The sequence below is a fragment of the Podarcis bocagei genome (assembly GCF_964188305.1).
Source record: "Podarcis bocagei genome assembly, chromosome: 13".
Classification (NCBI taxonomy): Eukaryota; Metazoa; Chordata; class Lepidosauria; order Squamata; family Lacertidae; genus Podarcis; species Podarcis bocagei.
The window spans coordinates 16,920,924-16,939,824 of NC_138138.1; the positions used below are offsets into that span (position 1 = coordinate 16,920,924).

The 18,901-nt window shown below is 44.2% G+C and overlaps 1 protein-coding gene and 1 long non-coding RNA gene across 7 annotated transcripts in view; one reads left to right on the top strand and one right to left on the bottom strand.

Annotated features, from left to right (window-relative positions):
- LOC308571476 overlaps positions 1–18,901 on the bottom strand; it is a 379,389-nt gene that overhangs the window by 58,185 nt on the left and 302,303 nt on the right. The gene's annotated exons all lie outside the window — the stretch shown is intronic.
- The window catches only part of ZNF385C (zinc finger protein 385C), a 168,442-nt gene that overhangs the window by 31,329 nt on the left and 118,212 nt on the right, over positions 1–18,901 (top strand). The window contains exon 1 of one of the 6 annotated variants that reach the window (XM_081166470.1): positions 9,014–9,382. The exons of 4 other annotated variants lie outside the window; for them this stretch is intronic. In XM_081166470.1, coding sequence (XP_081022596.1) covers positions 9,217–9,382 — 166 coding nt within the window. In that variant the 5' untranslated portion in view covers positions 9,014–9,216. Of the gene's footprint in view, positions 1–9,013; positions 9,383–18,901 lie in introns of those variants that run through there. One more of the 6 variants, XM_081166469.1, reaches the window with a different exon arrangement.

The window sequence follows — 18,901 nt, forward strand, 5'->3', positions numbered from 1 at the left end:
AGAATAGGGGTAGAACGGTGGAATGGGGCTTATATGTTCTCTGCTGACATGCATAGGGTCTGAGAATGTAACCCCGCGTCACCACCTGTACTTTTTATACTCTGTGATTTTAAACAATAAACACATTTGTAAAGTTGGGTTATTAGTCAGAAGCAGTAATTTATAAGTAGTCAGTGCTATTTTTTCCTTTAAAAAGAGCTGCCAGAACTCACCCTGAACACCTTCTCATAATGGCAATGGTGCTCACCTGAGAGGTGCCAGAATTGAGTGCCAGCGAGTTCTGGCTGGAAAAAAGCCCTGGATGTAGTTATGTTCTTTGGTAACTGATACACCATACTAACGTTTGCTTATCCTAATGCTGATTTCTTTGTCTGAAATAAATCTAATCCGTATTGTGAATTGTGGTTGAAGTAGGTGCTGTAAAGATTTCGATACACACCCAGGGAAGTATGGAGAACCAAAGTTCTTACACCCTACATAAAGGGAATCGTTCCTGGGCAACTTGCCTTCAAGCTGCCTTGCCTGTTTTTACAAAGTGGTAATGGTACAATATGTGTGTGGAGAGGGGGCAGTTGGCCATTTGTATGTCTTGGGCTCTGGCACATGACCGGCCTCATAACGTTAGACTGTAAATAGTACTGGGTTAGGAGAAAGCTGCTTACTTGTGGCTAGACTCGATGTTGCATCGGTGACCTATGGAATCTCTGATAAGCTACCCAGATCGTATCTAGCAAGGCAGTTAACACCAGTGTGGAAAATAACTGTGTAATCCATCTCACTGTTGCTTGGCAGCTGGAGGAACACTTTGCCTCTCAAGATTGCTCCTCAGCTGGACCCAGCCTTGTTTCCTTGACTGTACTTGACTGTACTAAGCCTGCTACTCTGGGACTTCATACACACCAGAGTGCTGATGTGCACATGGGTCACACACATCTAATTTTTCCATGTGTGCTTTTGTCCATGTTCACCCACACCTGAGCACTTTTAGTTAAACTCTCAATAATTCCTGTCCACACTAGCGGGTGGTGTTTAATGGGATATATTTGCACTGTGTGTTGTTGTTCCTTCCCCAACTTAGTATTTTCCCCACCTTCCCTGAGTTCCAGAAATCTGAGCTCCATTACGGCACAGGTATTTGTCTATCTGTGTGGGTGGCCAATTTTCTATTTCTGTTTTTGAGGTATTAGTTTTCTTATCTATTAGTAAAAGGTAAAGGGACCCCTGGCCATTAGGTCCAGTCGTGGCCGACTCTGGGGTTGCGGTGCTCATCTCGCTTTATTGGCCAAGGAAGCCGGCGTACAACTTCCGGGTCATGTGGCCAGCATGACTAAGCCGCTTCTGGTGAACCAGAGGAGCGCACGGAAACACCATTTACCTTCCCATAGGAGCGGTACCTATTTATCTACTTGCACTTTGATGTGCTTTCGAACTGCTAGGTGGGCAGGAGCAGGGACCGAGCAACGGGAGCTCACTCCATCACAGGGATTCGAACTGCCGACCTTCTGATCGGCAAGTCCTAGGCTCTGCAGTTTAACCCACAGCGCCACCCGCGTCCCTTCTTATCTATTAGACTTGTACAAAACAAAGGTTAAAGAATAAAAAACCCATGTGTCATTGATAAACACACCAAGGAGCACCTCTGGAGCAGAAGTAGGGCATGTGGAATCTTTCTGCGCTCTCTGCAGATTGGGAAAATCTGAATTAAATGGAGGGAATGTGCAGGCTGTCACTTAGGGCTTATCAGGTGTGCTAACTCCAGGGGGGTCAAGGTGTCTTTGTCCCCCTCAAAATCTCTGGGCAAGGGGCTGGGTCCCTTCAGAGTTGAGGGGTTGGAGGAGACTCCTGATGGTTGGCCTTCCAGACTGTTGGCGACCTCCAGTTGCTTGTGTGATGTGCATCATCACGCATCCAGCACTCTGGGACATCCCTCTGATGAGTCCAGTGCACTGGTGCTGCATGTGAAGTCACATTTATGTGATGTCACACATGTGCGACAGGCCCCCACAATGTTGGGCACAACTCAGCTCCTTGGGCTTATCGACACCTCCTCTTGTTCTGCTGCTTCCCCCTGGGGAAAACTGCTCTTTAGCGCTCAATTGGAGCAAAGGGCAGTTGGATTTTCTGCAGATTGATGTTTGCTCTGAATCAACATTAAAGAGCGGGTTTCCCTTGAAAAGGAGCGGGGCATGGGGAAACCCACTCAGACCTATGCCTAGAAAGTGTGGGTCAAGCGGAAAACTGCTTGCACACATGCTTTCTTCTAGGCGTGGCACAAGCAGAAGTGTGGGTGAGCCCTTGAATGAGAGCAGTGTTATTTGGACCGTGTGAAAAACACGCATACACGAATTGCGTCAAATCTACTTTAAACTGCCAATGGTCCAGTGCAGCAGTGGGGGATGATGTACCCTGCCGGCTATGAGAGTTCTAGAAAGAAATATCGCTGTTTTGGAAGGGGAGCATTTTTGCTTGTGCACTGCCCTAGGTTCAATCCCACACCTCTTGGGTTAAAAAATCCAGGTGGCAGAGCTGGGAAATATGTCTCCTTGGCCCGTCCCAACTGAGGCTTCTTCAGCTGGGTTTCCAAATCACAGGCTGCTCAGTTCAACAAGGCTTTTGCCTCCTCTCAATAGGATACTATGCCGTGTCCTGCTTCAGCTGCATTTGAGAGCTTTCCAGGTTTCCTTCAAGGGCCTCCATCTGATGCTGGGATTGCTGTCAGGCCACTCTGACCTCTCAGAAGTGCTATTAGTTGCTCCATCTTGGCCACTTTACTGGCTCGCAGTTTCTCTCCACAGGAAATGTTTGCCTTGCATTTCCATTGTGCTCAGAGAGACTTGTAAGCAATGGTAAAATCATACAAGTTAACAGTAAAATGCAGCAAAATACAGCACAATACAATGAAACGGCATAAAGTAGCAACAGTAGTAAAAAGCGGCAGGTAAGCAGGTGTGGTGCTGTGGGACGTGAGTGGCACTGTGGGTTAAACCACTGAGCCTAGGACTTGCCGATCAGAAGGTCGGTGGTTCGAATCCCCGCGACGGGGTGAGCTCCTGTTGCGTGGTCCCTGCTCCTGCCAACCTAGCAGTTCGAAAGCACGTCAAAGTGCAAGTAGATAAATAGGTACCTCTCCGGCCGGAAGGTAAAGGGCGTTTCCGTGCGCTGCTCTGGTTTGCCAGAAGCAGCTTAGTCATGCTGGCCACATGACCTGGAAGCTGGATGCCGGTTACCTTGGCCAATAAAGCGAGATGACTGGACTTAATGGTCAGGGGTCCCTTTACCTTTACCTTTAAGCAGGTAGAACCAGCTTTAAAAACAAGGGTTGGCACGGTCACAGAGAAGGCTCTTGTGCCTTCGCTTTCATCAGGATGTGGAAATGGGCCTCCGCAGCAGAACTTCAGGAGCAGAATTGATCCTTTAGGTATCCTGGGCATTCCTTTTCTGACACCACTGTTGCATGTTTCCTGCTTTCCTGAGGAATGAGAAGTCCAGGAGCAGAGCAATGGGTTTTATTTTATATATGAACTAGGCCCTAAATGGAGTGGTCCTGTTTTGGACCTGTTCAGCCAGCCTGAAAAAAGATCCATGCATCTTCAGGAGGGTGGGAAGGAAAGGAAAATAACACTTTTCTTTCCTCCTCCCCGATGCCAGCCTTCTCCTGCGATATAGCTCATGGAGAAGTCAAAATGCTAATCGATAAATACGAGTTCAGCCTTTCTTGGCTGAGGTAGCACTCTTGCAAACTCGGGTTCACAGTTACCAGTTTAATTTTAGATCTGCGTCATTATTATTAATCAGGGCGTTTTTTCAACCTTAACTTGCTAGAACTCAGTTCCAGCATCTTTCAAGGTGAGCACCATTGCCATTATAAGAGAACAAGGGAGGTGTTCATGGTGCATTCTGGTACTTCTTTTTCTAGAAAAATAGCTATTATTATTATTATTATTATTATTATTATTATTATTATTATTATTATTATTACCATTATTTCTGTTCCTCCTAAAAAAGTTCAGGGCAGCAGGTGTCAAAATGGTAAAACAATACTATTAAAAGTAAAACCATATTTAAAATATATAAAAAACATGCAAAACAGTCAGGTGCCCTCACATCAGGGACAACTTTCTGACAGTAAGAGCTGTTTGTCATTGGAACAGTCTCCCTCGGTAGGTTGTGGGCTCTCCTTCCTTGGAGGTTTTAAAACAGAGGTTGTATGGTTGTCTGTCATGGATGCTTTAGCTGAGATTATTGCATTACAAGGGGTTGGACTAAATGACCCTCGGGGTCCCTTCCAACTCTACGATTCTTTGAATTAACAATGGGCTCATCCAGACTTCCGCTTGTCCTGCTGCTTTCCCCAGGGAAAACTGACTCTTGATGTCTATTGGCTTTTCTGTGGATTGACATTTGCTCCGATTCAGCACTAAAGAGTGGGTTTTCCCGGGGAAAGTGGCAAGGCAAATGGGAAAACCTCTCAGGCCTGTGCTTCTTACGCACAGGACAAGCAGAAGTGTGGGCAAGCCCAGTTCCAAAGTTGGCAGAACAGTATCTATCATCTATTGAATGCCTGAGTGAACAGAGCTGTTTCTAAGTTCTAACTGGATGTTAAGAATGAGGGACAAAGATACACCTCACCAGTGGAACAGGGAACTGGCTCCAATAAGACTGTGCCACAAGTCAACACCAACCAAGGAACCACCCTTGGTGGCCCTGCCAAAAAGGCTTTACTTGCCAATCTTGGGACCTAAACTGATTGACACTGGAGGAAGCACTGGGTTTTTTTTGTACTTGAATTGTATTGACACCTTGAATTGAGCCCGCTATCTCACTTGCAGCCACTGTAGTGCTTTCAGGACCAGTGGAAAGCTTCTGTATAAATGATTTAAATAAGTAATATCCCAGCCCCAAGAAACCTCAGCCTCGTTGCTCAAGATAGATTGCATCTCTTTTGGGCAGGAGGCAAGTCGCTTAAGGACTCTCTGTACAGCACCTAGCATAGTGTTGATGCTAATAAGTGTGTGTTTATAGAAGTAGGTAAGTGAGCCTCTAAGATGAGCTGGGCTAAAGGTGAGGAGTGCTGAGAAATATTATCACTATCGGTGAGAGCAAGGTGGAGAGTAGAACTTTAAAAGCCCTGTCATACATTTTAACGCCCATCTAATCATTTCTGGATTTATGTGCCGGTCACCAATGAAGGTCACACATCTTTATTATGCTGATGAGAGCAAGCCAACTCCAGCAGCTTCCAAGCGAGCTGATTGCCATCTTACAGGAGGTCTGAGAGATTTAATTTCGGGAATGAAGTGTGTGTATGTATTCTTGTAGCAGCTGAGCCAGAGCATTTGCAGGAGCCCAGCTTGCATGGTTGGCTAAATCAGGTTGCACGCCCACCGTCTATTTTAAGCATCAAATGGCGTGGATGTTGGGAAGTGCGCCAGCGCCATCAATTGTAAAAGTACTGTAGCAATCAAAAGGTTCTGTCAACAGAAGTGCTTGCAGTTGACTGCATTCCTGGCAGGAGGAAGAAGGCTTCAGCCCAACTGTTCCTTGTCTCCTTAGCTGAAAGAAATGCTAAGTCATATTTGTGTTTATGGGTGATAGTCACATACTGTGAATGGTTTGCAAACACCCTTATGGTTTCGTAAGTGGAAGTTGAATTTTGCCACCAAATTAACATTTTGCAGCGAAAGCGACTTCAGCAGGGTTTTCTGAGCTGATTCGTGATAATCCACCCCTGCTTCGGTTAACCCAGGTTTTGTGAACACACAGTATGCATCAACGTTTTGTACTCATTTCAGAAACAAAAGCTCACACCTTTTTAAAAAACGAAGCTCTATTCTATACCAGTAAGCTCTCTTTTATCAGCTGTGTGTTTATTATACCTTTGCATCTTCAGATTAGCTTGCTTTATATTGGGCAGATCACTTGTTGCGGAAATAGTAGCATTAGTAGTAGTCAATTACTGCTAGTAATTGTTGTTGGCACCTGTCTGTTTCAAGAGATAATGGAGTGCACCTCCATGGGTGAAGTCAAACCACTGTGTTAGCAGCACTGAAGTGACCTCCCTGGGGTGCAAACCTGGGCAGTGTTGTATGGAGGTCCAGATGACAAGACTCCCTTCTTGGCCTCACTGATGTGGTCCAAAGGAAAGCCGAGCAATATGTCTGGCACCAGCTTGCATGCAGGAGTTGCTGGAAAGAGGCCATCCAACCGTCTTAGGGACTCGACTCTAGACTTGTGTAGGGTTTACTCCTCAATCTTTGCTTCTCCAGAATATATCCTGCAAGGCGGCAGAGGTTTAGGATCAGAGTTTTTCTTCTCCTAGATGGGTTGCCTTCCCAGGTTGATGAGCCCCACCTGCCCCTCACTTCCATCTGTAGCATATCACTAATGTGTCCATTTTAGAGACTTAGCAAGAGAGGTCAAGAGCAAAAAAGTGGTGCAAAGTTCCAGTATGTTTTGGACTCTCTGTCGAAGAAAGAAGGAACCCCAGGCTATGGCATTTGCTTCCGTAATATGTTAAATAGGAGTAGTTTGCCATCTCTAAATATAAGACTACAGGTGTGATGGCAGTGAATGTGTGTGAGGAGCTAGAGTCATGATCTCCTGTTTTATAAATCTGGTCTTGGGCCTGTGTTGGAGCTTGAACAACGGTGTTTACAAGAGGGCAAGTCTTGACCCAATTAGAAAATTGGGTCACCAGAACACCAGAGTTAACCTCTGGCTCTGGCCTAATGGCTGGTCTGTTGCTAGGGGCCCCTTCCACCCCCATTGTCATTTATTCGACTTAATGCAATGGTTTTTATTCATTAATGTTGTTTATTGTAGATTTATGTAATAAATGAAGCAGTGAGATTTGTCAGGGCGAACATAACAAAGCTCCAAGTTAAAATAACATAATAAAAATTCTAACAACAAAAATAAAAAGGCATAAAACCCAATAAGATATTTAGCTAAAATTTATTTGTTTTGCTTTTCAGTAAAAAGATCTGCATGGTGCAGGGAAAAGAAACATTTAACAAAATTTATATACTGCTTGATTGTAGTAAAACCTCTAAGCAGTTTACAAGAAATATTAAATTATCAATAAGAATCAACGATCAAACTTGATAACCACCTAGTGCTAGGTGAGCCACCTTGGGGAGAGCATCTATGAAGAAGGTGACATGCCAAAAATGGAATTGTTCATGGATTGTAAACTGTGATGAGAATTATTATTTTTTAACCTTCTGACAAGTAACAAGTTTGTGTCTGGTCTGCTGTAGCAGGCTGTATGTCATCTAGCATGCAAATTAAAGATAAATAAACCTTCTTTCCCTCTTTGGCAGCTTCCATGAGATACTCATGCCTTTTGGTTTTTAGCTCTGCTGGGTTTATGTTTATTTTTTGCTCCTTTAGGATTTTCATTAGTAAAGTTGGGAATTAATCACATTTGTTGAGCAACAGAGCATTTGCTGCTTCCAGTTTGTTAGATGAGTTGGTGAAACGTGGTGACGGCAGCAGGGAAGGCTTCCATATAAACCAGATTCAACATTCGTTTGTAGATGTGTTACAGAACATAATGTGTTTGCCAATAAAACCTGTTGCTGTGAATTGAGGCCAAATATCTCGTAAGTAGAAAGTGTGTTTTCTCTCCTTCTCCCACCCGATATAGGCGATAGATATGATCACGCTTCTCACCAAGCGAAAGCTGGCAGTCAAGGCTGTTGTGGGTTGTCACTTTTTATTTCCTGATTGGAAAGAATATATTTCCATAGCACGGAGCAGCAGCACACCCGTGGGATGAAAATAAATCTACTAACTTTCTTTCGAGTGTTCACAGCTCATTCTTCACCCGCTGTATCAGCTTGACTTTGCAATAAATAAAAATACACATCAGAAAGTCTAATGCCATAAATCAGTCACACGTGGACCTGCGCTTTCTCTTTCACTGAGTTCTAATGGAGAATTTGTGTCAGTGAAGGATTTCCTCCCCATGCAAATAGTAGCTCCAAAAGAGTGGTCTTTGAGAGGTCTGCAGCAGGTGACGAAATGGTTAAACTCTCCCTCCCAATCTGTTGTACCCTGATAATTATCAACCTATGGTGGCTGCTATGTGCATTCCTTTATGCCAAGATGCATTTAACTTTGCTGAGATCAGAAGCTTTCGTTGTAGTTTTAATAGCGACAGGGGCTCCAAAGAAGATGACTAAACTGTTTATGTATGCGACAACAGCAACTAGAATATTATATGCACAGAAATGGAAAGAGCAGGTTTCAACGAAGGAAGAGTGGCTTTCAAAAGTAGTGGACTGTGCAAAAATGGTAAAGCTGACGGTGAAATGAAGAGATCAAAATGAGCTTTTTATAGAAGAATAGAGGCCTTTCGTGGACTATTGAAAAAAATACTATAGTCAGATGAAATCATGGGCAGGATTTGAGATAGAAGCAGTGGAAGAAAAATGATAAAATAATGGTAATAGAGAAACTTTTGTAATAAATAAAGATATAATGCAGTAGAAAAGGTTTGAATAAAAACATGGGGTTGGGAAGTCATGAATCTGTAATGATTTGATATGAAGATAGTTGTGAAAATGTTTGAGAAATGAAAAACAAATTGCACAGCAAAGGGCTCCTTTGTTGGTGAAAATAACCACCTAACTTAAATTCATTAGTTGGACTCAGACATCAGTAGGTTCACTTAAAACTCAGGACTCAGTTTGTGATGTGGCTGAGTCTCAGAATCTGCAGGGTTCAGCCATGGTATTGAAACCCAATGTTTGAAGTAGTAAAGGTGCCTCTGAACATGTGCAGAGTGTACACCCCCACAGCCCCGCAACTCTGAATAACCACATGTGCACTTGGGGCATACATTTCAAGTACATTTCCAAGCAGTTCAAGGGGTCTTGGTTTTTTCTAGCGGCAAATATCCGCGTGTGACCTCAGGCGTGGCCTTCAGGGGATGACATGAGATGACTTCCCATCCATCTCCCTCTCTCTTATAGGTCTGATGTCAAGTGCATTCTGCGTGTTCTTGGCAGGCAAGCGAATGCTACGGTTACAAATGAGCACCAGTTGGCACCTGTTCTGCCTTGTAACCAAGTCTAAGGACTGTCCGGTTTTTCTTGCAAGCACCTTAGCTCAAAACTTTGGACTTCTTGCAAGCACCTTTGCCTGGGAAAGCTTCTCTGGCAGGGGGGAAAAAGTGGTCACTGGTTTTTAGTTCACAATATTGGAACTTGCATGGGAGGAATTCCGATCGGCAAGACTGAAACACATCAGGAAATCTTGACCAGACCTTTGCAATTAGGGTTCCGGCTCTTTCTCCCTGGCTGTCCTTCGCTTAGACGAAGCGGAGCAGGCAGCAGCAATCAAGGGGTGGAAACGCTCGAATTTGGCATCGTTCACGGTAAGACTTTGTCCTCCTGACACAATTAGGCTAAAGATACTGACACATCCCCTCTTTTAAACCCTTGGCTTGAATCGACTGGGAAGTCTGATTTTAACAGCTCCTCATAGCTAGTCAAGAAGATGACTAGATTTTCCTTTGCTTCTCTCCCCCCCCCCTTTCTTCCTTCAAGCTAAACGACCAGAAAAGTTGCCAGTTAAGAGTGCTACTAAAAATAGAATTTAAGACCAGTTTTCTGTTCTGCTGGATTGTAGCATTACAGGGAGTTTTTGCTGAGGGTTGTGTCTGCTGATCTCTAAGCATGCTCTCCTGTTGTCGTGTTCCGAGGTGAATGAAGCATTTTAGAGAGCTGGAGGAGCCTCTGCTGGGTCAAGCCAAGGACCTGTCTAACTTCATAATTCTGTTTCCAGCAGTTCAAGGGGGTCTTAGGTTTTTCTAGTGGCTGCCAGAAAGCTTACAAGGGCAGGAAAGCGACAGCTTTGTCCTGTTTTTCTCCGGCAGAGGTATACCATCTGTGAACATGGAAGTTCTATTTAGCTGTCATGGTGAACGCATTTGTCTAATCTGTTGTTACTTTTTAGGCTGTTAAATCTAATGGCCATCATTACATCTTCTGGCAGCGAATTTTCTGAAGTTATTTCATGCATTGCACAATTACCTTTTTCTGTTCAGAATTTACTGCCTATCAAGTTCACTGAGTGACTAGTACTGTTGGTTTGTAGTGTTATGAACGTAAACAAGAAACCCACTCCCCTCATTCCCTTGATAATTGAATGAACCTCTAGTATCTGCCTTCAGAGTTATTTCTCCCCCCCCCCAAAGCCCCATGCACTCCAGTCCAATGATCATTTGTAGTATACTTTAAATTAAAAATTGAAGGGGAAACTAAATGGGGAGTATTTGGGCCCTAGAACTATGCAAGGTTGTGAATCCTAAGGGTTTGAGTTATACATCACCAGCTACCACTATGTTCCTTAATTGTAACACATGTGTTACACATTAATTGTGACACAAGAATCTATATCCCCTGGCATTTTAAGGGTTTGAGGGGCTACAGTCCTAACTTCACATACCTGGGAGTAAGCTGCATTGAATTAAATTACACTGGGGTTGACATTGTTAGGATTGCATCCTTGGTCCTGATTATTTTGCCTGCTGTGCTGTTGGTTGATGTTTGGGTGCCTTAATTTGTTACGTTTGAAAATTTTATTATTGCTATATGGTGTGGTTTTTTTTAATGTACCCTGCCTTGGTGCATCCATATGGATGAAGGGAGGGCTATGGATATTTTTCATAAATAAACAAACTGAAAACACATCCAGTTCTCTGGGCACTTTGCAAAACTTAAAATACAAAAACACAGCTTTTAAAAGCTTCAATAAAGCTTCCATTTCAATATCAAAAGGTTCAAAAAGCTGCAGCATTGATCCTCGGGCAGAACATTTTCTTGAAAACCTCCAGAGAAAGAAATTGCACAAGAAACTTATTCTGCAGTAAAGTTTAAGAAGCTTTCCCTTACGTTCCCTGTAGTTCTGTCTCCTCGCATCTTTCTACCAAGGCGCATTTATCTCCTCCTCTAAATGCACACAGAAAACCTGCTTATACTTTTCTACTGTTGGACCTGTGTACAGCACGTCTTCAGATCAGAAAGGTGCCTGCAGGCCTTTCAACAAAATGCCGTCTTTTCCAAGGCTAGAATATGTTGTTTCCTTGAAGCAACTTGGTGGGAGGACAGAGGCACCATTCACCAATGGTGTGCAGACAGCTGTATCCCACTGGTTGACCAGAGACGAACAGGCTTGGAATTATTTGAATCAATACAAGAACCTGTCAATCTTTTTTAACCAGGTGTGATAGTGGAATAGGGGCACGCTGCCAAAGCAATCCTTCTTTCATAGCATATTCAATTTACAGATAGCAGGGAGGAGAGAAAGCACATTTTAATGTTTCTTATCATAGCTCCTTTCCCTTTCAATCCATGCATATACCTGCTATTTTGCTTCCCTGGCCCTGTCTCTCTAAATCAGCTTTCCTCAGCCCAGTGCTCTCCAGGTGATTTTGGATCCCACTTAGCCCCAGCCAGCATGACCAGCGGTCAGGGACAGTGGGAGTTGAAATATACTCGGAGTCGAGAGTGGATTTCATGCTCTTTATTCAGCTCATAGTGATGAGGAGGAATTGAAGTTCCCCCAGAATGTCTGCTTTATATACATTATTTACACAATGGGCCCCACGTGATTGGCTAATTCCAGAATTCACCTGTAGGCTAATCAGGTTGCGGATTCACTTCCACCTGGAGCTGGATTGGGTGGCTCCTGTGTACCAATCAGACTGCTGCATTCTGAATCCTATTGTTCTAGGACCAATCAGACTGCTGCATTCTGAATCCTATTGTTCTAGGACCAATCAGACTGCTGCCTTTTGGATCCTATTCAACTCAGTACATAACAGGAGTTGTAGTCAAAAACATCTGTAGGGTACCAGGTCAGCCTGGATAGCTCAGTTGGTTAGAGCATGGTGCTGATAATGCCAAGGTTTGCAAGTTCAATCCCTGTATGGGACAGTTGCATATTCCTCAATTGCAGGGGCTTGGACTAAGATGATCCTTAGGGTCCCTTGCAACTCTACAATTCTCTGTTTTCCATTGTCACTTTCCAAACAGGTTGAGGAAGCCTGCTCTATAGTTTTATAGGTTCCTTGTTCTGTCTTTGTCCGAGTGAAAACATTTCCTGACTGTTGCAAGTCATGCAGTGTGTGGAACCAAGCAGTGTTCAGTGCAGGCTGTGCAAGCTCATTCAGAGCAAAGCTTTTGTGATTTAACAGGAGTGAACATACTTGCCTGGGGCACACACACTGAAGATGTGGACCCTTACCATGTATTTATTTACTCATGTTCTCTGTGCACCCTCAGCCATTGTTTGGCTGTAATTTGATGAGTTGCTTTGGAGTCCTAAGGTGTCTTTCACCTTGGCCTGTGCAGCTTAGAGGGAACTTGTTAAGAGTCTGGATTCTGAATTTCAAGGGCTTGAGGTCCATGCACTTGTGGTCCTCTTCACCAGAGCTTTCTGACTTTATTGATGTAGATTGGTTCTGTGCAGCCCTGTAAAAGAGCCAGTCACCTGGCTGCCTGTGTGACAAGTAATTTTCCTCCAGGCAACTGGGGAGTTACCCCCACCGTACCCTTTTCTCCTTTCGACCAAATACGTGCAGACTGTTTTTGTGGATTGGTTTGCAAGGCTGGCTTTTGTAGTCCAGGATGCTTTCAATTAAATTCAACAGGCAACACACCATACTTGCAGGTGAATCAATATGGTTAAAAAACAAACGGGGGTCAATTTCTCAGTAGACAATTTCTCAGACAAAGTAGAACATCCTACTTTGGGGGGGGGAAACCACTACCCCCTTTTCCTCAGTACTTACAGTATATTCTTAGTTTGAAAGTTATCCTTTTTAAAGAACAATACCTTGAGTAACTTCTAACAAAATTAGTAACAAAATAAAAAAGATTCAAGAACCACTATAACTTTATCATGCAATTTGAGGTCTATTTGTTTGTCTTCCTTTCTGTTTTTCCTTCTTCGATTTTTGTCTTTCCCCCTTTCCTGCTTTCTGTCTTTAAAAAACAACAACAATTAGTGTAGTTATATTCCATGAATTTAATAGAAACTGTGAACAAAATCTGTAACAGATTTAATAAAAGTTCTATGCCTGTGCAAATCACTCCAGCAGTTCTTCTTCCTATTGTATTGGTAATGTAGGACACTTAAATGTTGTTCAGTGACAGAAGACATACTTTGCATGCATGTAGTAGCAGCAGTTTCAGTCACTGATGTTATTGGTTTAAGCCTCACGCAGCGGTTCTCAACCTGTGGGTCCCCAGATGTTGTTGGACTACAACTCCCATCATCCCTGAGCTCTGGCCTTGCTAGCTAGGGGTGATGGGAATTGTAGTTCAACAACATCTGGGGACCCATAGGTTGAGAAAGGCTGGGAGTTGTGGAAGAGAGGCAGGATTGGGAAGAACCACTACCTAAGAATCTGGGGGATTCCTGCCTTATCCCAACCTTTCCAAATGCCTGGAGTAGCTTTGTAACTACATTCACAAATTTATCTTTAATAAGGTGAAGAATGACTGTGAATACACTCTTGCAATCAATGGGACTTGAGCTGCATTGATTTCAGTGTGTCGAAGCATGACTGGCCCTGAATCCAACCATGTATAAACAGATAAATATGCATAACCTACCCCCCACCCCCACCCCAGTACAGTGGTACCTTGGTTCCCGAACTCAATCCGTTCTGGTAGTACGTTCGACTTCCAAAACGTTCGCAAACCAAGGTGCGGCATCTGATTGGCTGATTGGCCCCAGAAACAATGCCGACAGCCAAAATGGATGAAAATATTCACAAGCCGGAACACTTACTTCTGGGTTTGTGGTGTTTGGGAGCTGATTTGTTTGGGAGCCAAGCCGTTCGGAAACCAAGGTACCACTGTACTGACATGGAGAGGGATTTAGACAGGCCGCCGAATCAGTGTTTAGCTCACTGATCTGTACATACAGATGACAGGTCTGTGAAATCTGGCTGGAGTGGATTTAACACCAGTGCAGAACCTGCTGTAGCCATGGATAAAACAATCTGACTGTTGCAGGAAGATGACCCTTGAGGTCCCTTCCAACTCTTCGATTCTGTGAGTCCATGATTCATCAGTCTTAGATTGCTCACTCAAATAGTGTCAATCCCTATCCTCAGGCTATTCCGGCTCCCAGTAGTTTTAGTAAGCTGGTTGCAGCCTTTGCAGTGACTCTAATTTACTTGCTTAGAACATGACGATCTGAGAGCTGGAGGTAAATCCGTCACCCAGCAGGGGTGGCAGAGGAAAACGCCAAGTCTTCTGTGGTAGCTGTAACTTAGATGTAATTGAGTCGGATGACACACTTGTCCTGAGGCTGTATTTGTCTCCAGCCCACACAGGCCGGGCATATTCTTTTGGGAAGGGGATGCCTGAGGAGTGAAGGTTGCAACTCCTCTTGACCCTTTGCTGCTGTCTTCGATACAACTTGTAGTGGAAAATGGCTTCACTAGGGTACATTTGCAATAGCAAAATGTTCCAGCTTTATAGCTCTTTCACGTCTAGAGCTTAATTTCCAGACGGGCCTCAACTCTCAGCACTTGTTTTCCCTGCTGACAAGTAAAAACTATGCATTGATCATTCCCAGATATTAGTAGGGTTAACATTCTGAAACAGTATCCACCTGTGGGACAAATAATTTAACTGGGTTTAAGGTAGAGGTAAAAGACCAAAGCAATGTTGATTGACAAAATTATTTCTGGTGCCACAGTTGTAGCAAGTTGGGGACAGGATGCTTGTTTTAAAATAAATAAAAACTCACCCTGGCTTCCTTACATGCTCAGGACAAAGGTGGACAGGTAGACCTAGAATAAGGCTGGAGACCTTAAGTTTGTGTGTTAGTGGGGGGAATACAGGGAGAGAACTGAATGGCCCCCTGCAGCAACACATTGCCCAGACTGTGAGGTTAGCTGGTTTGTGAAGCTTTATAATATTTCTAAACAACTGGTTGGCCCTTCAGCATCACTTCTAGGGCAAAGAGGATCATGGGCTGCTGTTGAGATCTCACAGCTGGAAGGACCTGTAGTCTTTCCCCTGGACAGCAATCCAGGTACCATAGGGGGTCTGGATTTCCCCCTGCATTCCTTCTCTAGACAGGATGATGAGTAGTATGAGCTGTGGTTGCCAATCAGCCAGGATGCTTCCCCAACCATCATTGCTGTGTTCTGCTAGTCAACCTCTACTGGGGTCTACAAAACCAAGGAACTCCTCATCCTGCCAGATTTTGACAGGTTCCGGCAATAAGGTGCAGTGGCGAGTACTTTTTAAATCAAAAGTTGCGAATCTGAAGCACTGAGCCAGCTCCTCTGTGTGTTTCCCTTCTGCAGTGTCAAGTCCAGATCTGGCTCCAAACACACCTTACGAAATGAGTCACTCTGGCTTCCTTGTGCAGAACAAACTGTATGGCACTCTTTTTAAAAAGTGTTTCTAACTGATGGCTTTTTCATTTTTCTTAATTTAATTGTTTTTTGAATTTCTGAAATTTTAACAAATGTAACAACACATAATTCCCTTAATGTTTTGACTTCCCACCCTTACCTCCATGATGTTTTTATTCCCACCCTTTCTTTTACTGCATTATGAAACATACTTTTACCTATTACATATTTCCTCTTTTGCAATTTTTTCCATTTCCCTTACGTTTTGGGAAGCTTTTAATGTTTGGTGTATTATAGTATTTTAATATTCTTTTGGAAGCCGCCCAGAGTGGCTGGGGAAGCCCAGCCAGATGGGCGGGGTATAAATAATAAATTATTATTATTATTATTATTATTATTATTATTATTATTACGTGCTCATATTTCAAATCCTGCCCGCAATTTCATTTGACTATGCAGTGGTACCTCGGGTTAAGATCTTAATTCGTTCTGGAGGTCCGTTCTTAAACTGAAACTGTTCTTAACCTGAGGTACCCCTTTAGCTAATGGGGCCTCCTGCTGCCGCCACGCCGCCAGCGTGCAATTTCTGTTCTCATCCTGAAGCAAAGTTCTTAACCCGAAGTACTACTTCCGGGTTAGCGGAGTCTGTAACCTGAAGCGTCTGTAACCTGAAGCCTCTGTAATCCGAGGTACCACTGTGATACTTTCTCAGGTAATCCAAAAGGGGGGTCCACTCTTCAATAAAAAGTTTTGTTGCTTTGGTCTATTAAAATTAAAATGGACTGTGTGGAAATGGAAAAACTGACAGCAAGACTAAGAGTTCTAATTGGCAGCTTTTTCACCTTCCAACCCGCCAACACAGGAAGTCCCGAAAAGAGATGTTCTCAAGTTTGAGAAGCTGACATTATGCTGGCTTGATAGGATGCCAGGCTGCAGAGGCAGCAAATAGTTCCAACAGCGATCAGGACAGTGCCTTTTGTATGGTGTTGTGCACAACAGAGCAGATAGATAGTCATAAATGGCTCCATCCTGGAAGCAACCCGGCTGTGTGAGTGGGTGGAGCAGCAGAGCAACCAGTTATTTAGCTAGAGGTGTGGTGGAATCTGCATCTGTAGAGATCATTAAGAGCCGTTAAACAAGTGTTTGGCTGGATTTGTTTTCAGTGGCATCGAATCCTGTGGCAGGAGTAACTGGAGAACCTTTCGCAGTTACTTCTAGCTGCCTATCGGAGGGTTTCCATAAGTGGAAGAGGGATGCACAGTCCTTTGACAATGGTAGCTGTTATTTAGCTGTATTCATGCTTCAGCCTCAAGGATGCGGGTGGCACTGTGGTCTAAACCACTGAGCCTCTTGGGCTTGCCGATGAGAAGGTTGGCAGTTTGAATCCCCACAATGGAGTGAGCTCCTGTTGCTCGGTCCCAGCTCCTGCCAACCTAGCAGTTCAAAAGCATGCCAAAAATTGCAAGTAGATAAATAGGTACCGCTGTGGCAGGAAGGTAAACGGCATTTCCGTGCGCTGCTCTGGTTTCGGAAGCGGCTTAGTCATGCTGGCTACATGACCCGGAAAAACTGACTGCGGACAAACATCGGCTCCCTCGGCCAGTAAAGCGAGATGAGCGCCACAATCCCAGAATCGTCTGTGACTGGACTTAACTGTCAGGGGTCCTTTACCTCTTTTTTTTATGCTTCAGCCTCAGGGAGGTGAGCTTGATTTGACGCACTTGACTCATCCGTCCAACTTGATGGCTTTGTGGTTCAATAATTGAGCACAGCAATCCTTTAAACTTAACTCTGTTATGACCCAAGCCTCTAGTACAGTGTTTCCCAAACTTGGGTCTCCAGCTGTTTTTTGGACTACAAATCCCATCATCCCTTGCTAGCAGGACTAGGTGTGATGGGAAACGTAGTCCAAAAACAGCTGGAGACCCAAGTTTGGGAAACACCGCTCTTGTACAAGGGTGGCTAGCCTGCGGCCCTGCAGATGCTGTTGGTCTCCAACTCTCACCAGCCCCAGCCAGGATGGTTGTTGGCCAGGGATGATGGGACTTGTTGTCCAGCAACATCCAGAGGACCACAGGCTAGCTACCCAGATACCAGAAGCATACTTCTTTGTAAAAGAGCAGCTTTTCTTACGTCCAACACTGTGTGCAAGGCCGCTTGAAAAAGGCCTTGAAATTAAAACTCAACACCTTTAGCATTCCTGTGCACTTGCACTGCACCTCTGGGGTGAAGGGAAAGCATTGCTAGGAAGTGGGCAAATGTTGCTAGGTTTGTGCATGCTCTGTCTGGTGACAAGCTCCTTTGATGGCATGCCTGCCAGCAATATGAAGTGTGCAAGCCTAGCAACAGTTTCTTTCCCCTTCACTCTGTGTGTCCCAATACAGCTGTATCCAAGTGCAGTGGCTGATCTCTTTTTATTTGGCATTAGTCACACTCTTTGCTCTGGGAAAGACAAGGGCTGGGCGATATCTCGATATATTGTCCAAAACCGGTTTAAAGTCCACACTGTATTGATAGAGGTTTCATAATTTTTGACCTGGCAATATATCGTGAATTGTGTGTGTGTGCTATGCAAAAATCATAATGTGGGAAAAACCATGAAGCCTACATAGCTTCTACATAGCTCCATCCTTATTGTGATATACAGTGGTACCTTGGGTTAAGTACTTAATTCGTTCTGGAGGTCCGTTCTTAACCTGAAACTGTTCTTAACCTGAGGTACCACTTTAGCTAATGGGGCCTCCTGCTGCTGCCGCGCCGCCGGAGGACGATTTCTGTTCTCATCCTGAAGCAAAGTTCTTAACCTGAGGTAATATTTCTGGGTTAGCGGAGTCTGTAACCTGAAGCGTATGTAACCTGAAGCGTATGTAACCCGAAGCGTATGTAACCCGAGGTACCACTGTATAAGTATATCACAATGGTTTTTTTAAAAAAGGTAAAGGACCCCTGACAGTTAAGTCCAGACGACTCTGGGGTTGCGGCGCTCAACTCGCTTTACAGGCTGAGGGATGTGGCCAGCATGACTAAGCCGCTTCTGGTGCAATGGAACACCAAAATCAGAGCAGTGCACGGAAACTCCATTTACCTTCCTGCCACAGAGATACCTGTTTATCTACTTGCACTTTTTGGCATGCTTTCGAACTGCTAGGTTGGCAGGAGCTGGGACAGAGCAACAGGAGCTCACCCCGTTGTAGGGATTTGAACTGCCGACCTTCTGATCGGCAAGCCCAAGAGGCTCAGTGGTTTAGACCACAGCGCCACCCACGTCCCTAGATCACAATGTTTAGTTGATGATAAATCATGATGTTGAAAACCAGGTATCGGCCAGCCCTAGGAAATAATGTCATTGTTTTCATCTGTTTTCATTGCTGTCTTTTGGACTATCTGAAAACAGACTTTTGAGTGCTGGTGGTGGTCTTTGGAAAACATGATTGTACTGCTCTCCAGTTGTACTGGAGACATAATTGTAATGCAGCCAATAAGACTTGGATGGAGGCACCATTTCCCATA